The sequence below is a fragment of the Netta rufina genome (assembly GCF_964035555.1).
Source record: "Netta rufina genome assembly, chromosome: 8".
Lineage (NCBI taxonomy): Eukaryota > Metazoa > Chordata > Aves > Anseriformes > Anatidae > Netta > Netta rufina.
Window position 1 is genome coordinate 20602224 of NC_140131.1, and position 20879 is coordinate 20623102.

General features: G+C 37.2%; 1 protein-coding gene across 1 annotated transcript in view; it reads left to right on the forward strand.

Annotated features, from left to right (window-relative positions):
• RALGPS2 (Ral GEF with PH domain and SH3 binding motif 2) overlaps nucleotides 1–20879 on the forward strand; it is a 113681-nt gene that overhangs the window by 41952 nt on the left and 50850 nt on the right. Inside the window, exons 5-8 of the mRNA XM_084291092.1 lie at nucleotides 532–615; nucleotides 8365–8454; nucleotides 12192–12284; nucleotides 16361–16487. Coding sequence (XP_084147218.1) covers nucleotides 532–615; nucleotides 8365–8454; nucleotides 12192–12284; nucleotides 16361–16487 — 394 coding nt within the window. The remainder of the gene's footprint in view (nucleotides 1–531; nucleotides 616–8364; nucleotides 8455–12191; nucleotides 12285–16360; nucleotides 16488–20879) is intronic.

Below are 20879 nucleotides of genomic sequence, written 5' to 3' on the forward strand. Positions count from 1 at the left end.
TCATTTGGAGGGGAAAATTGGAAATGAACTGTTAAAATAAAGAAATAGCAAAACTGTCATCTTCCATAGTCATAATAAAATTAACTGGCATGTTGCATTAATGGGACATGTCTAGATTGATATAACAAGGTGTATCATCTAAATAGACTTCAAATATCTTCAGAAAGTAATTAAAACAAAAAGGCATGCGACTCTCTCTAGCTCAGGTTCATGTTCAAACTGACATTTTCTATGATAAAATGAATCTTGCATTATCTCTCTGGTTTCTAATAGCTGAACTAAGAAAATAGCATTTCTAATTCAACAAAAGATACATTTCAAAAATCTAATTACTTAAATCAAAATCCCACAGAAATACTGTGGAATCTCAATGTACAAAAGAAATTAGGAAAAATGCTATTCTGTGTTTATTACTTCACTGTATTATTGCTCTGTTACTTTGAATTTTTTTTTACGATTTCTCTCTCTTTATGCTTATGGCTCTGAACATATGGTGTTCAAAAAAATGAATTCTCATCCTTGTTCTCCTAGGAGCTGGCAAGCTGTGGATGGAATAAAAAAGAGAAATATAGTTCTGCTCCAAATGCAGTTGCTTTCACCAGAAGATTCAATCATGTGAGTTATTTTATTTGAATGTAATTACATGTACATGTTTAAAAGGTCTGGGGAATTAAGTGTTCTGGCACATCACTTTTATTGTTGATCACAGCTGATTATTTGAAAACTTCAAATATGTGCTTAAAGCAGTTCCTTATCTTCAGCAAATACAGAACGACCAAGACAGTACTGAAGAAATAGTTGTGGCTTTGTTTTAAATAGCAGCTACTGATGAATAAAATAAGGAAAATATGAAGGGTTTTTCCCCAAAATGGTGGTTGTCCTTTTTCATAAAGACAGGATCATCATTTGAGGTTAAAGGCTTACCATATAGGATTGCTGGAGTAATAATTAGGTATGATTTCTTTCTATGTTAGTTGAATGTTTTTTGCTTCACAGAGGTGTGTTTGTCCCTAGAAATAAGAGCCTTTTGTCAGTATGGTCATCTTTTTAAGACGATTCCAGGCAAACTTAAAAACAGCAAACACATAGACTGTACAAAACTTTGTTTTAATTCTCTATTTGGAGTAATGTTTCAGATATGTAGTTGAGATTTGTGGCTTGCTTTCCTAAATTGGTTTTATAACTTTTTTTTTTTATCAATTAAAACTACAATTTTAGCTTCTTCCTCTGTTAAAGCTGCATAACTACAGCTGTTGGTTAGCCAACCAAGTCTCAAAACTGTAATGCTTATTTATGTAATGCCTTATTTTGGATTTCAGATGAAGTCATTCTCTTACCCCTGTATCTCCTCTTGTAAATGTTTAATAATGTCTCAAACTTAAAAGCTTCCTTCCAGACCTGTTTTCTGTGCCCAGTCTCACATCTTAGACATGTTTGTTAATCATCGCAAACTCAGGCCAAGCCTCTAACCCTTTCAGTTGTTTTTTTCTGTCAGTTGTATACTTTCTTGCTTTCCATTATTGCTCATATTCAGGATCTGACCAAGCTCTATTACTTACCTACAACATTTACAATGTTCCTTAACCATATCATGACTGAAGTGCTTCTCTGTGGATGGGTTTGGACATATTCAGAAGAGATGACGTTACGCCTCAAACTTCTTGTGACTATAGCATCATCTACTGAACTCTGTTCCCCCTCTTCTCCCTCGCACAGTATTTAGTTGAAATTTTCCTGATTTAGCTTTTGAAGTTGCTGTGTTTAGCCTGAGGCTGCTTCTACACTGATCCATCTCACATTAATCTCACTGAAAAACCAGTGGTTCCAGCATTTTGAGATCTTGTTTATCCATCTAAGTTGTGTCTTCAAAGAAACGCTGTTTTGCTGAATATTCTGAAATGTTTTTGTAGAGAGGGCCTTCAAGAACCTCACTCCTATTTTCTTGTTGTATAACACACCAAGGAACTGCAGGAATTGGCTAAACAGCTTTAAACATGTGAAAGAATTGTTAAAATACACTTAGTAGCAAGAAGTAAGGAGGGGAAGCCAGATTATGTGAATAAGCGATGAACTGACTGTCATTACAGAACCACAGTTTAAAAATACCTAACTAGTAAAATATGTTAAGGACAGAGAGAGAGGGAAGGCCTGCCTTGTACAGCTGGCCAGAAATAGCCCGAGATAGCTGTCACTTAAAGGTAGTTGTTAACATCTTAGCAGCATTTCAGACCTTTAACTCTATTGTTAAATAGTGTTTAGGAAACTTCTAAAAGTAGTGTTCTTAGATTAACATGCAGATTCCATACATCCCATCAGTTTATTATTGTAGTCCTTTCTTAAGTCTCCCATTCTTATTCGTGTTTATTTATTTATTTTTTTTTTTTGACCAATTCAGATTTTAGCTTTTTTTAAGGATGTATCTACATTTCACCCTTCCGTGCAACACTTACCAAATCAGTTTGGGTTGATTATTGATTTAATTTGATGGGTAATATTCTTTTATTCTGTCTTAAACATTTTGTGTGGATTTCTATAAAAACTGTGTGCCTACAACAAAGTAAACACAGAGAATAAAATGCTAGAAATAACCTGCCTTTTTTTTGTAGCATGTTTATTAATAATACTTGATAGTCCTGCTTCCTTAGAAAGCCTTGCTAACTGCCAAAGGGAACTTTTCATTTTTTTGTTATTCTGTGGTGCAGGTTAGATGATTGCGGGTTGTGACTGGCTCTTCCATCTGTCTTGTTTTCCTTTTTCTACTACACTTTTGTTTTCAAGGAGATTTTATTTTTGATTGAAAGGCAGGTCAAGACCAGGCCATTCTGCAAGGAATAACAGAACTAAGTGACTCCAAGTTCTGTAGTGTCTTTGAGCTTGTTCGATGTTTTAGTTGACTAAAGATCTGTGTTGTTGTATTTCAAATTTTTTCAGCATGCTGAAGGGGAATTTTGAATACAATGCAGCCCCATGGCTAGCTTTGAGCAGATGTTTATAGAGTTTCTTGTACTGTTTGTTTCCCTCCTACCTCCCCCTTTTGTTGCTTTGGCTACGCATCTGAGGGCGTCGCAAGGAATGATGCAGTCAGGAAAAGGCAGAGGTTTATTTGAGCTCTCCCTTTCTCTAGCTTATTTTTTAGGGAACATCAGAAGAGTGATAAACATATGAACAGATTGATGGAAGGACAGGCAGCCTGTGGGTCTCTTCAGATGTCCTTCATGGAGACGTTCCATTTAGTGGGATGTTTTCAAATGTAGCTTCAGATTTTCTTGTTGTGAGTTCTAGGTTTGTAGATAATCCTTACCCTGTGTGTACGCTTTCTGTACAGCCTTAAAAGTTGGTTGTGCCCCTCTCTCACTTGACAGGTCCCTCCATTGATGCTGGGGTCAGTTTGTCTAACCAGTTCTCTGGGAAATTGCGGCATACAGCTTTGGTGGCTGAGGGACGTACCATTTCCAAGAGCTTCTTCCAAGAAGTTTGCATCAGTCTTTATTCTGGTGCCAAGGAAAGTCATCAGTCCCACCTTCATATGGTAGAACCAGAGAGGAAGGGGAGAGGAGTAGGTGGTGTTTCGATTGCAGATTTCTATCGTTCACTTGGGTAGCTCCACTTTTGACTTAGTGATGCCATACTTTGTAGAAGTTTTGATGTGGTGTGTGCCTATGGTTCAAAATGTGTCATTGGGGAGGGGTCGTTCATTCCTATAGTGGTTATATTTAGATTTACCATCATTTTTGGGAGCAGTGAAAGCCAAGAATTTGTATGGGATAGACAGTGGCAGCTGGGAATAAGGTGGCACAGTGCAGTAAGCAGTTTTCATCTTCCTTGCCTGGTCCACCTTCTCTGAGATCAGATCTATACCAGCTGATTGTTCAGCAGGACACAGTTCCTGTTGGGCACCTGCCCTACCTACCTGCAGGGTTCAAATGGTTAGAGCTAAAAACATGTGATCAATAAAATCATTGTGACTTTTGGCTTTATTGGCTGTGAATACATTTCAACAAACTTTTGTTAACCTTTGAAACTTCACTGGGTTTAAATTATGCATCATGCATCTGTCTCTTTCCCTTTTTCCCCCAACTTGCCAAACGAAAGTCTTGCACAGCTCTCGCATTGTAAGTAAAAAGAATATTAAATCAGTAACAGCTGCTTCACAGCAAATTGATCTGCTGATAGAGCTTTGGAAACAGTTATGATTATGTGCAGTTGATTGCAGTCCACTGAGAATGAAGTAGTGTATTTCCAGCATTAGTTATGTGATAATTATATATGGTGCCTGTAAAAACAGCTCAAGTTCAGGGAAGAGAATTCAGCGAGTTGTTCCATGCCAGGATTCTTTTATTCTCGAAGCATACGTTGTTGATGCGGTACTGCACAGATCTACACAGCTACTATTAAATGCTTTCTTAAAATGTGCAGTTTCTCTAAGTAATTTTTTAAAGCTCTGATCCCTGCCTTTTGCAAGCTTTTTTTTTTTTTTTTTTTTTTTTCCTGAAAGTTAGTTGTATAATTTGATGCTGTTTAACTCATAAAACTGTCATAGTGCAAAATCATCAGGTTTGCCTACATACCAAAACGTTGCTCTCTACCTACTGGAAATCAGTATTTGCGAATTGCTGTTAGGCTTTGGTATGAAAACCTTTTCATAGCATATTAAAAGGTGACTGTCACTCATGACTATAAAAATACCTGTATTAAAAGCCTCTTTCCAGGGGTTCTCATATAAATGGTAGTGGAACTCTGCTGCCATAGAGCTTAAAATATTAGAGAAACTTGTCAACTAGATTCAATGCTTTTGAGCAGTTTTTTTTAAAGCAAAAGACCCCCCTTGTAAAGGCAAAATCTGTATGTTTTAGCGTCACTGTGAAACGCATTGTGTTTTTGTTTTTGTTTTTAAATGAAATGATAGGATTCTAAGGGAAAGGAAGAAGGAAGAATTTGTGTTGTCTTGAATGGTGTAGTGTTCTGCTAAGTTGCCATCAAGTATGGTAGTGAAATTTTTCTAGGACTATCACAAATTAAAAAAACATGTATGGGGGAGAGGTGGTCATTCTTCCTTTGGAAACAGGCAGGGGAATGACACAGATTTTACTGTACCTGTAAATGCAAGGTCAGTGCTATCTAATTTATGCCGCATCCCATCTTTTTATGTAGCGTATCAGAATGTTTCAAATGTTTCAAATTATGATCCAGAAACTCTATTAAAGAGAGAGGGTCTTGAATTTATCTACTGATTAACAGAGAAGGCGTAATTAGTTTGGAACCAGTGACTGTGAGCTTAAAAGTGCCAGTATAGCAAAGCTATTATTATAGAGAAAGCTCGGGATAATTTCAAAAGCTTAGACTGTGACTCATGAAAGGTATATTCCAAAGTTGATCATGATTTTATATGTTAATAGGGAAGAATATTACCACACAAATATATGGAAAAATAAGATGTAAAAGCAGTGAGAAGGCTTTAAATGAAATAACCACAAAATATCAACAGGACCATCCATGATAAATGTGAAAAAGGAACCTGGCTAAGATATAGAAGTGGTTATTTGTGGCCAATTAAAACAAAAAGCTTTGTTTAATTTGTTTATTTAAAAATATTTGGAAAAATTAGATGGTGCTTTTTCAAGACATCAGTGAATGGAAGGCCAGCCAAAAAACAGTATCAATGCCAGCGAAAACACACCCAAGAGTGCAGGTGGCTGGAATGGAAATGGTCACTGGCTTAATTTGTTCTCCTGCTTACTTTCACTGAAAGCATTGGAGAGCTCTGAGCTGAGAGGGAGGGTTTGGGGTTGGCTTTGTTTTGTTTTCCCGCAAGACCTTGGCAGTGCTGAGACCCCAGTCTGGCTGGGACTGGGACAGAAACCAGAGCACACTGAGTAAACAGGAGTACTTGTGTGGTGCGCCGCTTGTGTTACTGGGAGACTGATGAGCTTTGGTAGAAGCCAAGGCCAACATGCTCAATTGTTTGTTTTTTCTTCCTTACAAACACGCTCGAGCATTGTTCCATGTCTTGAGCAAGTGTTTTATAATCTGGCCTACTGCAAGCAGTCTCCTGTTCACTCACATTTCTGTTTATCTGATCGAAGGCATGCGGGCCTGTGAAGCACAGCAGAGTGGTGTTGTCTCTGAGATTCTCTGCAATACAAAAACCGATGTTAAAACTTCAATTTTCTTTGATCTTCAAAGGGAAAGCGTCTCTTTAGCAACATACCACTCCAGGGGAAAGCTGGCTTTCTCAAGCTGTGTAACTGCAGCAGAACATCAAATTGAGGTGTAATTTTTTGGACAATACTTTGAAGTACTGCTGAATACTTCAGTATTTATGCATTTATTTCTTACATATTTTATAGTAACACTGTTTGCACAGGACCATTTATTACATCTATCAAAGTAACAGTCTCTCAGGAGATGCTTTACGTGTTGTATTTTTGTTGTTGCTGTTTTTTTGGATGGAAAAGGAAACTGAGCTCCGTGGCTTTTATTTCCTGGCTCGTATGACTTTAGAAAACAGACCAAAGGAAAGCAGTTCTGTAGGATTTGTGGGTTTTTACTGTCTTGTTTGGTAGTTCTTCTCTTTTCCAATTTCAGAGCTCTTGTGTTTTGACATCTCAGTTCTCATCAGATCAGGCTAGCTTCACTGAAAATGTAATTTTATTTATTTATTTATTTGAGATGTGGCTCTTCTGGTGCTATTCTGTGTGAAGAACTGTCATACTGTACAGAGTGAAACAGGATAAATAGGATTTTTTAATTGAAATTTTGGGCAGGAACTTGCATGCATGATGTTAGTTTACAAGCAGTAGTTTAGAAGCATTAAAAATTGCAGCAGCACGACAGGTTGACAAGTGTTTACATATGGTAGCATACATTTCTTCCTATGCTCCTTTCAGTAGTCTTGTAAATAGCACTTATGCTGTGTCTTGCTAATCTTTGATTTATTTTTCCTAACCTGTACTGAATACATGAATAAAAGCTTCAGTCTTTGTTACCCTTTGCTAATTCTTTGCTACTGTTTTACTGCAGATCTGGAGGTGTTTATTTTCTATTCTTCTTTGTGCTGAAGTATGGGGGCAGGGGAGAGAAAAGTTAGAAGGCAGCAATGTTATCAAAATATTTTCAGATATTTTCACAGCTTTTGTGAATTGTCCAGGTAATTAATCAGTGCAGGAGGCATCCTTCATGCTGTACTGAATACGATGGCAATTTTTATATACTAGGTGATGTGAACTCTATGAAATTTAGCAAATGAGAATGATAGCACACTGTATATTAGCCAGGAATTGGCTTAGTCATCAATAAGGTTACAAATAATAAACCCCAGCTTACAGCCTGCCTGGATTTATGGATTGCTGATAGGCTTTGGTATGAGAACCTTTTCATAGCTTATTAAAAGGTGACTGTCACTCTCATGACTACAGAAGTATCTGTATTAAAAGCCTCTTTCCTGGGGTTCTCATTTAAATGGGAGTGGAACTCTGCTGCCATAGAGCTTAAAATATTTCTCTATTATTTTAAGGTAATAGGTTTCTCCCATAAGGTAGGACGGATTCCTATCCTATGTTCCAGTGTTCAGGTGATACCAGTTTATTCTCTTCAGAGGTGCTGAGAATTTGCAAGTGCCGGTAAACTGGAGCTGAAGCAGTTTAACAAATCTGTGAGTTGGGTAGTGTGGCTTTGTAGTCATGGAAAACCAGAAACAGAATATAGCCCAATTGGGATTTTTATATTCCTTCATTCTGTAGACTCTCTTAATAAATTTTCTTCATGGTTTTATTTTCTTGGGAGAACATTTTTGAAGTTTGAGGGTTTTGTGATTTGCTTCTTGTCTGACATCTCATCCTCAATCTTAGTTGGAAAGTGAGTATGTTTGTGTAGATGGCATACTTCTTTCTTTCTTTCTTTCTTTTTTTTTTTTTTACTACAATTTTTACAAGATTGCAAAGACAAATTTAGCCACCCACACGCTTAGTGAGAAAAGCAGAACATGTGCTCTCCAACAAAGTACTGGAGTGCATTGTAACCTGTTAAGAACTGGAGAAAGTGAAGCAAGTAACAAGATAAAAGGATCTTTCAATTCTAAACATAAATTGGGTTTATTAATTTGATTCAAGCAACTGCTTGATTGTGTAACAGTAGATGGTATTGCTAGTGAGAATGAGTGGAATAACAGGAAAAAAATTCAAGGTCTTTTATTAGGGCTTGGGTTATATTGCTTGATTGTACAAGCATTTGAACCTTCTAAATTTGTTCATATGTTATAAATGGAACTCAAATGCTGTGAGACTTCAATGTGTTACTCGTGAAATGAATACACTAAAAGTGTAACGTGGATTCTCTATTTTAAAAAGCATCTTTTCTTCTTTTTAGGTAAGCTTCTGGGTTGTCAGAGAGATTCTACATGCACAAACGTTAAAAATAAGAGCTGAGGTTTTGAGCCACTATATTAAAACTGCAAAGGTAAGGAATTGGGGGTGGGTGGGAGAGGAGACTGTGGGATTCACCATGATGAAAGATCTTATACTTAGGCTGGTCAGTTCAGAAATACACGTAGGTAAATATTTATCTGACACCCAGTTTAGCTGTGGTTGTATCTGCTGGCATGAATAGGTGCTTGGCTTGTGTATGTAACAAAGTTGTCAGAAATAGTGACAGACCAAAGCCCTGAAATTGAATCCTCTGTTTAAAAAAAAAAAAAAAAAAAAGCTTAAATAAGGAAACACAATGTAAACTTATTTCAAATATTCTTCATTAGATAATATAATTTACCAAATGTTTTCTGATGTTGGATAAAGCTAAATAGTATTTATAGAATCAGTTCAAACGGTATCAGTCAGAATACAAATTGCTTTTATTACTGGAAGGGAGGAAGCATCTGTTATCTTCTTTTTCATTTGTGACATGAATAATATAAATCTAATATTGTTTTAAAAGCAGTTTCAAAAGTGTATCTGAACTCAGCGCTTTAGAGCTCTTATCCTTTGGTACCTTCCTAAAAGCCATTAGGACTGACATTCCTAAGAAAAGGATCGGGAAATCTTGACTCAGATGTAGATGAGCCAGAATCCTGGCCCTTCAAACAGAGTGAAACTTAATCATTGTTCTGTGAAGAGTGGGATTCTTTCTTTTTGCTGCCTCAAAGTGGCTGCTACTGCAGATAACTTCTGTCACCATCTTGGATTATGTACTAAAACTGATTGAAATTTTTTTGGTGGTTACCTTGGTATCTATCTTGCAAATACATTTTGTCTTTATACTTTTTTTTTTTCTACAAAGTAAAGTTTTACCTCCATGGAATTTGACTGAATAGATTTTGGGCAAAACAAACTAATTTTGTAAGATTTGACAACCTTTGTTCAATAATTGTGCCATGATCATAGTGGTTGAGAGTACTGAAAAATGTAGAGGCTCTAAGGGTATCTTTTAAATAGCTTTTGATATGTGATGAGTTAATGTACCTTCATGTAATACATTTTTAAAAATGAGGGGATTTTGTGTGATGAAATGGGCATAAACAAATTTGCTTCCATAAATGTAGGGAACGTGTGCCCCTGTAGTGATCATAGTGCAGAACTGATCTTGGAAACAAAACTGGGTCAGGCCTGGTTGTGGTCCTGCTCTGATGGGGCGTTTCAGTCCCTGCTTTGGTCTCAGCACACCGTGCCTGATCTCATTTGTGGACTGCAGACAGCGATGCTTGCTGAAACTGCTGGTTTTGAGAGAAGATTTTGTGCCTCAACAATTAAAGTCAATTGAGCGTCTCTTAGCTGTGAGTTGTAAAATTACAATTAAAAAACCGGGGAAATACATGGGGTGCTTTTATCTGCTAATTTATTTACTGTATCTATTATCTTGGCTTTGCTTACATATGGCTGCTAGCTTTGAGTTACTGCAGTTAGTGCCGTTTTCTGTTTATGCCAAGGCTATTATCAAAGCACTAATTAACTTTTCAGAGAAGCTGTAAATCCCCTAGACTGAACTTTTTGTGCTGACTATCTATTATATAGCTAGCAGTCCTTTAATGGCATCTCATACTGTATTGTTTTATGCATGAACTAATTGGACTTAATTGCATTCCCCTGAAGTTCCCAGACTATCTCAATTGGTTATGACTTCTGTTTCAATGCTGGCAGCAGCTATGAAAGGCTTTTTATTTTTATTTTTAATCAGCCATGTTATTGTTCTGCGTCCTTCAGGACAGCGAACTTTATCTTATTTTTGGGCAAGTGGAGGAGAAAAATAGATGTTTGTGTGAGTGGTTGGACAAAGACAGGCAATACTGTTTGGAAGGGATGGGTCTGTGGTATAGAGAACCATCTAGGTTGGAAAAGGCATTTGAGATCACTGAGTCCAGCTGTCAACCTGACCTACTGAGTCCTGTCACAAGCCCATGTCCCTCAGTGCCACGTCTTTGCATCTCTTAAATACCTCCAGGGATGGGGACTCGCCCGCTCTAGTGCTTGACCACCCTCCCCATGAGGAAATTTTCCCTAATGGCCAGTCTAACCTCCCCTGGCACAACACGAGGCCTTTTCCTTGTGTCCCATTGCTTGTCGCATGAGAAAAGAGACCAAACCCCTCCTTGCAGCCTCCTGTCAGGGAGTTGCAGATAGCAATGGGGTCTCCCCTCAGCCTCCCCTTCTCCAGCCTAAACAGCCCTGGGTTCCTCAGCCACTCCTCACGTGCGTTGTTTTCTACTCCCTTTGCCAGCCTTGTTGCTCCTCTCTGGACATGCTTGTGCAACTCAATGTCCTTCTTGTAGAGAGGGGCCCAAAACTGAGCACAATATTTGAGGTGCAGTCTCAGCAGCACTGAGGTCCTGGTCCTGCTGGCCACGCCATTTCTGACACAAACCAGGCTGCTGTTGGCCTTGGCCACCTGGGCACCCTCCTGGCTCATCTTCAGCCTGCTTTCACGCAGCATGCCCAGCTCCTTTTCTGCCAGGCACCTTTCCAGGCCCTCTTCCCCAAGCCTATACTGCTGCATGGGGTTGTTATGACCCACGTGCAGGGTCTGACACTTAGCCTTGTTGAATGCCATAAAATAGGATGCAGCGTATTGAGCTGTCTTATACCTCTGCAAAGCCTTCTTCCCCTCAAGCAGATCAACACTCCTATCTAACTTGGTATCATCTACAAACTGGCTGAGGGTGCGTGCACGTGATCCCCTTATCCACATCACTGATAATGCTATTATCAGTGAGAGAGGTTCTTATTCAGCGGGTGTGGAAAGACTTTGCTAGTCAGTAGACATACCAGAACCAGGCACACAGACTCAAATTCCTACTACAGTGACCTAATAGTTAGCATTAAACACGGCACTCCTGTATGAGGACATCATTCCTTAACACAGTACCAGAGAACCATTAGCATTTAAAGAAGAGAGAGAATCATTTGACCTGCTCCCAAACTGCTAGCTGGAAAACCGTCCTTGCAGTTTTGCTTCTAGCCTCCCTTGAAAAAAAAAAAAGTCTGATATTCAGGATTTATTCAGAACCTGGCTAAATCTGCCTTACTTTTTTTTGTTATCTCATGAATGGCGTCCTAATGAGGATATCTTGGATAAGCTAAGTTTCAAGGAGGAAAAAAGACTTTGTCAGCTGTGTTTTGAGGAGCAAGGATTCCTCATAATCTTTATTAACATAAATTAGTTTTAGTTTTTCAGACCCCCCCCAAATTGCCTTACAGTGAGAGAAGTACTCTAGGTACATGGCTTTTCAAATGTACCCTGCTTGACTTCTTCCTGCATCAACTTTTCTAGGTGTTTTGATGCAGCCTTGGTAGCTCTATAAGCCTGTTGTGCAAAATGTATTTATGATATTGAATACTCCTATAATTACATCATTCACAACCGTGTTATCCTTCTTGGCATGTTAAGTTTGAAAATTCTGACAAATTTTCAAAGAAAGGAATTTGTTGGGTTTGAGGATATCTGGTGTATGTCCCAAAATGTATACGTACATATATATTTTTGGAACGTCTCTCTCTGGACAATGAAATGGCAAGTGTGATATAATCCAAAACAGTACAGAAGCAACAATGAAAAATAAGGTGCCTTAAAAGTGATACAGCATCTCACTATAATAAAATGTTCATTGTAGAACATGCAAGACTTCTTCACTTTAGATTGTTATTTATTCTGTATTAACTGTTGACAGCACTTGAAATGTTTGTTTTTGTATGTGTTTTTGTTCTCAGAAACTGTATGAGCTGAATAATCTGCATGCTCTTATGGCAGTTGTGTCGGGCCTACAGAGTGCTCCGATCTTCAGGCTGACTAAAACATGGGCGGTAAGTGAACAACAGGACATTGGAGAGCTTTTAATTTATTCTTAGACAAATACAACATTCTGTAGCTTATTTTCAGGGTTGCAATAATTATTACAGATATTTCTAATCTTCTTGTGCTGTGTACATAATGTTTCTACTGCATTTTAAGTCTATGGTTTCCTGTTGAGTTTTTTTCCATTCTGGCGTAGAAATATTTTCCTTTTGAAAAATAGCTCCCTACAGATTCTGCTAAATGCAGAGGCTTTTAATTTGGCCAGAAGCTATTTTGTATTTAGTTGCTGGAAAATTATGAATGCCAAAGTGGGTCATATTTTAATCATTTAGGGGTTTATGCTGTTGGAATTTTTTTTGCTATGGAGAACAGATGTTCAGAAACTCTTGATTCAGTTTCCATAAAGAGATTTTTAGTTTCTTTTACTGATAACTAAATCTAGCGATCTTTATCAGAGTTTTCAGAATTATTTTCACAGTTATAGCAACTGTATATTTTCAGATTTGTACAGTTAAGAAAGAGTTGCTTTCTTGGGAAACATTTTGACGTGTTCTCTGAATTAATTAACTGGAATCAATATAGTGCAGTTGCATTCTTCATGAGCAGGACATTAGAAATAACTTTAGCTCATTGATACCTTCAAGTTGAGAAAACTGCTTGATTCAGTTATACAATGTTTAGTTACCTAGCTTGTAAAATCAGATTAATATTTTCAAGTGTGATGGAAGTTATCAGGTGACTGACATATTCCTGAGCAAGGTATCCTTACAAATAGCTAAAAAGAATTAAAAACTTTCTCTACATACGTCTGCACATCCTTGTATATTACAAAAAGTGTTTTTTTCATCCTGTTTCCTTCCCCACCAAAGTCAGGAAAAACTGAATGATAATGTTGCTCAGTTGATAAATGTTAACAAAAGTGATTTAAATCACTCCTGCCAAGATACTCACCTAGAATTCTGTGCACGTTTTGCAAGTATGCAATTAAGACTTCTTGTTTCATAATAACCAAAATCTCTCTAAGAAAATCTATATGAAATTAACACTTCAAAGTGTTCTCGAGGCTGACTTCTGTTTTTCTGTTTTTGTCATTGTGTTGTCTCAACAGCTTTATGTAACTGTGAAGCCAATTTACTTTTTGTGCATGACTCAAAAAGAGTACCTGCTTTACCTATATATTAATATAACCATACTAGTTACTACCAGGGAGTTCCCAGTTTCTTTCCTACTTCATCAACTAGAAACACTTGTTTTCAATTCTTAGGAAGATTGTTGTTATGCCACTGGCATATATATCAGTCTTTAAACTTTGCCCTTCTTCCAACTTCTGAAATGCCAGGTTACCTCTTCCATGTTTCTGCAGGTGTTTTTAAATTCTATGGTCCCGAGCTAATCTATGCTTTTCATAATCTTTTATACACCTCTGCAAATTAAAGTTGCTCCTAGCAATGTGTACTGCAAACTGATTTAGACACCTTCCTCTTGGAAGTTCAGCTTATAAATTCTTGAAGTAATTCTAAGCCTTTTGTTTTCGGTATAGTAAAAGCAAGAAAGGACATGTAAAAAGGCACAGACACTACTATCACTTGATTAAGTTACACAACAGCGTTCCAAAACATTCAACAAGGGAGTGTTTCTTGCTCCTTTCTGAGCTAAATTGTAGTAATTTGCAATTGACCTAACTTATAGTCAGGAAAATAGCTGCAAGTATACTTGCTCCCTAAGGAAGTCACCTTATGTGGTTGGACTCTAGAGTTGAAAAGAGCCATTAAATATTTGCTTGGTAATCTAATCTTAATCTTCTTAAAATATAAAAAAATAAAAATCATGTCATCTGACAGCACGTCTGAATACGTCTGAAATTTATTTGTCTCATCCATTGCCTGGACCCCCAATGAACTCCAGAGAGTAATAAATGCTTCTAATATATGATTTACCCCATTCAAAACTTGAATCATGGACTTTTCCAGGAATGTGCTTCTCTCTATTTAATGTAAAAGAAGCTAGATGACTAACTTGAACTTAAGCAATATAAACAAATAATCATTAGACAGCTGCAATTAGGTGATGTGAATCCTGTCGTGCTTTGCCAGCACCCTGAAACCTCAGCTCTTCTTTCTTCTATTTCAAAAGTTGTTTCCAGTGCTGGCATGCTGTAAAGCAAGGAGCCGTCTGGAAGTCTCTCAACCCTTCTCCTACTGTAAGCTGTCAGTCTTGGCTTTTGTTGTCTCTGCCTATGTACGTCTCTTTATTGCTCTTTGGATCCTCAGAGCCTAAGATACCAAAAGAGATAGCAGAAATATTATCTAGAAAAAGAAGCAGGTCCAAAAGTGAAGAAATAATAATTAGGTCCTTACTTCTCCTCAGAATAACACCTTTGGTTTTGTCAGGCTCTCTGTACACTAATGCAGGAACTGGACACAGGACGTGAATCGCACCATTAGCACAAAGGAAACTAACACAGGCTTTACTTGTTTAGAGATTATTCAAAGAGCCTGAATTGATATATTCAACTTCAACAAGACCGTGCAATTCAGTGCATTTTGAGGAAAATCCAATTAATTCCATTCAAGTCTGAATTTAGGCCATTACTATTCCTGTTAGTCTTGCCATACTTTCTAGTCCAAAAAAACAACAGAAAGCCTTCCAGACATGCAGTGGAGACAAAATGTTTTAGAATATTTTAAAGGAAGGCTTATCTAGGCTGTTCAAACTGCAACCATCTTTGAGGAGATAAATTTCAAACGATAAATGTTACGTTCCAGTGGCTGGAAAGAACTTATGCCTGTCTACTGTTGTTCTTTTGTCCTGGAAATGATTATGAGTGGTTGCTCATCAGAGTATTGGAACCAAAGCTAACAATGTTCAATTAATTGTCGAAATGCAGAAGACCGGCACATGTTAGAAAACAATTCTCTTTTGAAAAGTGACTTTCTTCTGAAAGCCTGTGTTCAATTTGCTCAAGTGGCTATCCTAATGAAGACTAAGGGATGGGAAACATAGGTAGAAAAAAGTTACTTGAATAGTGAAATTACAGCTTTAGAAAAGGGGCATTTCCACTTCTGTCATGTTCACATAAGCTGATCTTCTTTTGAAAGAGAAAAGGGAATAAAAACTGATCTGCACCTTGTAATTTTGCACTACTGAGGATCTTGTCAGCACTCAAGCACTGAGTCTTCTCCCAAAATGTTCAGTGTAAACATCTTATATGCTTCTTTAAACTTTGGCTTTAAGTTGAAATAAAGTCATCAGAGGCTTTATTTCAACTGCACAGTAGTGCAGTTAGATATTTCAAAAATATTTTAGTTTCTCAGTCTTGTAAAGAGCACTTAGTTTCTGTTAATACTGCCAGAGGAAGGTGTTGGGGCGGGAGAGAATGGACACTGAAGATCCAGGGCTTGCTTTTGTATTCTAAGCGATGGCTCCTGTAGTAATAAGATCCAGTAAAATCGCTAGTTAGCAGAACAATAGGTGCAGCCTGTATGCAAGTGCATAATTCCTTTTGTAGAGAAAAATGGATCAAATCTTAACTCTTGTAGTTTGTAGTAGTATTGTAGTTTAATAAAAGATATTTTTCAAATCTTAATGATACCGTTTTGCTCTTTGGAAAACTAATTTCTTGAGGGTTTTCAGTTGAATAAGAACACATTTTGGAATTTGGGTTTTTGTGGAACTGGATTGGTATAAAACTCAGTACATCTAATGAGAAAACAATAACTTAAGGATCATTACAGTGAAAAAATTACTACTTTAAAATACTGCAGAAGTGGGCAGCACGTGAACTTGTGCTGTCTTCTGGCTAGATTAGTCTTTGGAAAACTGTTATTATTTCAGAAAGATCCTGCAGGACACCAAAGTTTATATTTGACTAATTCTCTAGAAGGCTTATCTAAATTTGCTGCCAAAATAGCTACTTTTCTCTGTTAATCCTCCAAGTTCTCATCATTAAAGAGTAAATGCTGTAATCTTGAAGCAGTTGTATTTAACAACAAAAAATATGGGGAAATGAATTTATGCATTTAAGAGTAAAAGAGAAATCATAGCAATCAAACTTAATCTCATTTGGTTTTGCCTTTTTTTGTAGTTATTGAGTCGGAAGGATAAAGCCACCTTTGAAAAGTTGGAGTATGTTATGAGTAAAGAAGATAATTACAAAAGGCTTAGAGACTATATCAGCAGCTTGAAGATGACTCCATGTATTCCCTATTTAGGTAAGCTGAAGAAACACTAATGAAAAACATGCTTCTCCAGTGATTACAGAAACTAAACGCTATCTTTTAAGCATGCATGAAACTATTTTGATACTTCAGTGAAGAATATAGAACCTTATATTAACTTCACTAGCTTCAGAAAGAAAACTTCTTTTAAACCTCACAAACACTTCAGGTTTTACATATAGTATCAGCTTTCTAGGAAACTATTTTCCCATATGCTCTATAGATATACCAGTTGACTTCTGGAGAACTACTTAAATTATTAGGCTTGCTAGCACTCTTCAAGAGCAAAATATTTGAATGTTACAGTAATTCAGGGTTTTAATTTATGAGTAGTGATAAATCACCAGCCTCTGAGATAAGTAAATATAGATCTTTGGGTTTGGAACATGCTAAAAGCTGCAACTTTAAATTGTTGCATTTAATTATATTAAACTGACAAGTGAAATGGGTGGATAATACTGACTCATATTTATGAAATAATGATGGGTCAATGATATTCCTTTGTATCTTGAAAGCTATATACATAAATATATTTATTGATTGGTTTTGTTACCAAGCTAATCTAGTGTTAATATCTGTTTTATTTGGTTTAGAGTGATGTGTGCTCTCATAATGTAGCTTTTCTTTAGTATAATAAGATGTCGGTAATTAAGGAAAAGTTTACACATCTTTTCCTTTTTCCAGGGGGAGAAAAACTTAATATTTTTGTAGATATCAGGTGCTTTCACACCTAAATTCAAGATGACCTCCTGTGGTCACCCATAATCTTTGCTCATAATGACATGAGATGAAATAAATAAAAACTTGATAGCCTTTTTAAGCTGTGATCAATAGCTCATCACAATACTACTTCATTTGCTTCGTAGCTTGATGTGATAAACATTACCATCATTTGGTGTTAGTATCTGGAATACCTTTAAAATGCATATATTCTGTTTTTGTGGAGTTGCAGGAATTTTATGTACTTTGTACTAGAAAAAAAAAAAATACTTTGCTCTAGAGAGCCAATAATAATTGTAAGGACAAGCTGTCCTATAGAGTTTGTCATTCTGTCCTCATTTTTCACTTCCATGTTACATCCCAGAAAAATCCATCAGTTCCAACATGATCTTAGCAGCTGTTAATTTCCTGTGTTTTCAAGTAATCAGATGTTGGTAATTGTTCATACTGAAAATGGAGCTCTGAAAGTCTCAGCGTGAGCCCATTTTGTCTGAAGTGCAGGTGTGAGAAGTGCCAGTGTGGTACACGATCACATACTACCCCAGCTGTTGACATAGCTATTTGAACTAGGCTTGAATTAAAAGGGACAAAGAAGCCAACTAGAGTGTGATGTGATTAAACGTACCATTTTGTGGCTTCCCCTTCCATGTGCACATGTGTAGGACATGCGGTCTCTATGCTTCTGAAATGGAGTTTCTAGCTGTCCAGAAGCTTTTTACCTATATGCTGTGATTTATGAAATGTGAAGCCAGGCTCAAATTGTTTCCTTGCCAATTAGAAAGTCTCAAGCCAACCCGCTCTCAGATTTTTCCAAGTCTCATGATACTCTGTCCCTTGCCATTATGGTCTTCTGCAACTTAACTGCTATACAGAGAAATCTTTAAGATTGGGTGCATTTGGTGTCCGACGTTTTAAAAATACTGCCTTAATACCTGCAAGTGTATAATTAAAGGACAACAAAAATGTTGCAAAGCAAGTTTTGTTCTGTTACAGATGTTTTCCTCTTTATACCTGAGAAAACTCTTGTGCAACTTTTGGTTTAGAGTAAGCTTTAGGATTGACTTGATAATTTATGGAGATCAAATACATATTTTTCTGCTTAGAAAGAAGGAGGGGGTTAATGCTTTTTGCTGTGACCAGCTGTAGTTAAAGAACGTTTTGTGGCCTGGTTTCATACAGCATGAATTCTCACTGAAGACATAAAGTGTTTCTCAAGTTTTTTTTCTTAAATTCTCCAGAGAAATAGGAAACACCTAGTGATGCACTCCCTCTCAAATTAATTCTGTAAGATTTAAATATGTGGCAAAAAGAACAAAATTGCTTTGCAACTACGGGCATGATAAACATGGATCTATCTTGGAAGGTTGGCTGTTGAGTCCAAGTTTTCTCATCTGATCAGAGCTTTAATCTCCAGTAAGACATGAGTAGATTTGCAGAAATATGACTTCTAAAAATTCTGTTCCCAAGGCATTTCCATTAATCTATGTGTCATATGGAACAGAAGTAACCCAGCTTCCTTTCCCAGAGAAAGGAGGGTTGGAGCAGGGATCCCTTTCAGGGGTGACGCAGCGATCCCAAAGTTACTGTTCTCTCAAACTGCTTTTTAGAAGAGTGTGGAGAATCGAGTCTTCCACAGAGGAACATTTGTCATCACAAACCCCTGCCACAGTAATGCTGGCCCAGGTCAAGAAGGACTCTGTTGGAAGGTCATTGGGAAAGGGAGCACATTAAGAGATCTCAGCTGAGAATCCCAGGATGAGTGTTTTACCTTTCAGAGTTCGCTAGACTGGCCATGGCACCAAATATTTGTGCAGAGCTTTTTTCTCAACTGTCTTAGCATAGTAGTGTAAAGCTTAAATGTTTTCTTGTGTGGTCTTTGTGATGGAAATGCTTTTTGAGCCACAGAAGTACTGATTGTTTTCTTACTACTTACCACAGCTTGCTTGCCGTGGACAAGGTAAAGATGTTCTTTTACACTTAACTAGGGGGAAAAAGAAATAATAAAAAATTTTGCAGCAATGAGAAAATTGACTTGATTCCGAAGTTCTAGAAGTGCAAGCGAAGAGCAGCACATCGGTGTGGGCTCTCCAGCTTAAATGGGAGAGCAATATTAGGTGTGTGATGGCAATAGAATTGTGCAGCATGAAGTCATTACCTGCTCTGGGGTAGGTCATCACTGTTGCATCACCTGGCCCACTAAAGTAGCCAGACAAATGGGAACTATGTGGAGGATGTTGTGTTTTGTCTCAGAACGAAAATACTTTCTCAAAAGGGTTCTTTCAGTGGAATTCTGACAAATCTGAGGTTGCACAATGAAACAATTGAGTCGTCTCTTGAAGTAAGTTTTTTATTTAACTAAGCAGTACTACCCTGTGAAATATTTCCTTACAGTTGTCTTTCAGGAACTATATCCAGAAATGGAAAAAACAGGTAGGTTATTAAAGTATCCATCTGCTGAATATTCAGCTCAGTGATAATGCTTGCAAATAGACTTTGGAGATATTTTTGCAAACTGTTTCAGGCTTTAGTACAGGTTAAACTTTTTCAAGGTCTATTTAGTTATATTTGGACTGAGAGTACACGAATGGTGAAAGCTCTGTCCTGCAGTGACAGATGGCTCCTGAATGTCCAGTGCAAAAAACTTGAGGGATGCTACAGCCTCTTCTGAAAAGCGTTTCAGAAAAATGTGAAATAAAATATGAAGATTTCTGAGTTGCTTACCCTGCTTTAGAAGATTCGAACCAAACATTAAGAACTGATAGAATTGTAGGTATCTGAAAGTAGTGTAAAGTATTATGCAGTGCGAACCAACCTGAGGAAGAGGTGTCACACTGTCCCTTCTCATAATCACAAACTGGCAACTTAACGTGAATTCTTTCCTCTAAGAGCACAGCATTTGTGTAGTCGGAATTTTCTAGGTATGTTTATAGTCATTTTTAGTTAACTTCATTCTGTAGTTTTAAATCAAGGGAGACTATTTCAGGCTCTAATATATAAGATTAAAGGCTGATTGCCAGCTAATTTCACTTGAGGGGGTGGCTGCAAAATACACCTTTCACTGACTGTTCTGAATAAACAATATTTTTGTAGCAGGCAGTAGATTCTTGTGGTAGAGTAAGATCTCTTCCAAGGAGACCCAATCTGTAGGTTGAAGCAACTAGAGCTGACAAAAGTGTTCATTAAAGACCATTTCATTTCAAAGGGCATTTTCAGTTTTTAAATTTACTTGAATTGCTTTTCTAACCAGCTATCATAGAAAAAAGAGACTACAGATGGTCTGAATTTCAAGCATTTGCAATTAAAAAGAATTTTATAGAACGCTGTACAACATTTGTAACAAACATACTCCTTATGTGAAGACCAATATCAGAATTGTAATCTTAAACGTTTGTGCCAGTTAAAATTCTTGCAATTTGGGAATGAAATATGTTGGGACTGATCGTCTTTTTTTCCCCTTCCCCTGCCCTCACTTAAATATTGATGAAACACAGAGACGCGTTAGCTTTGACCAAAAGTCTAACTACAACCCTTGCAGCCATATCAGTGAAGCTTTATCTAGAGAATGTGTTTTGAAACCAAAATGTTATTTTCTTTCCTTTGAATTGCAAACAGTGTTTTTCGTAGCTGTTGGTATCAATCAATTCAGACAACAACATTAGGTATTGA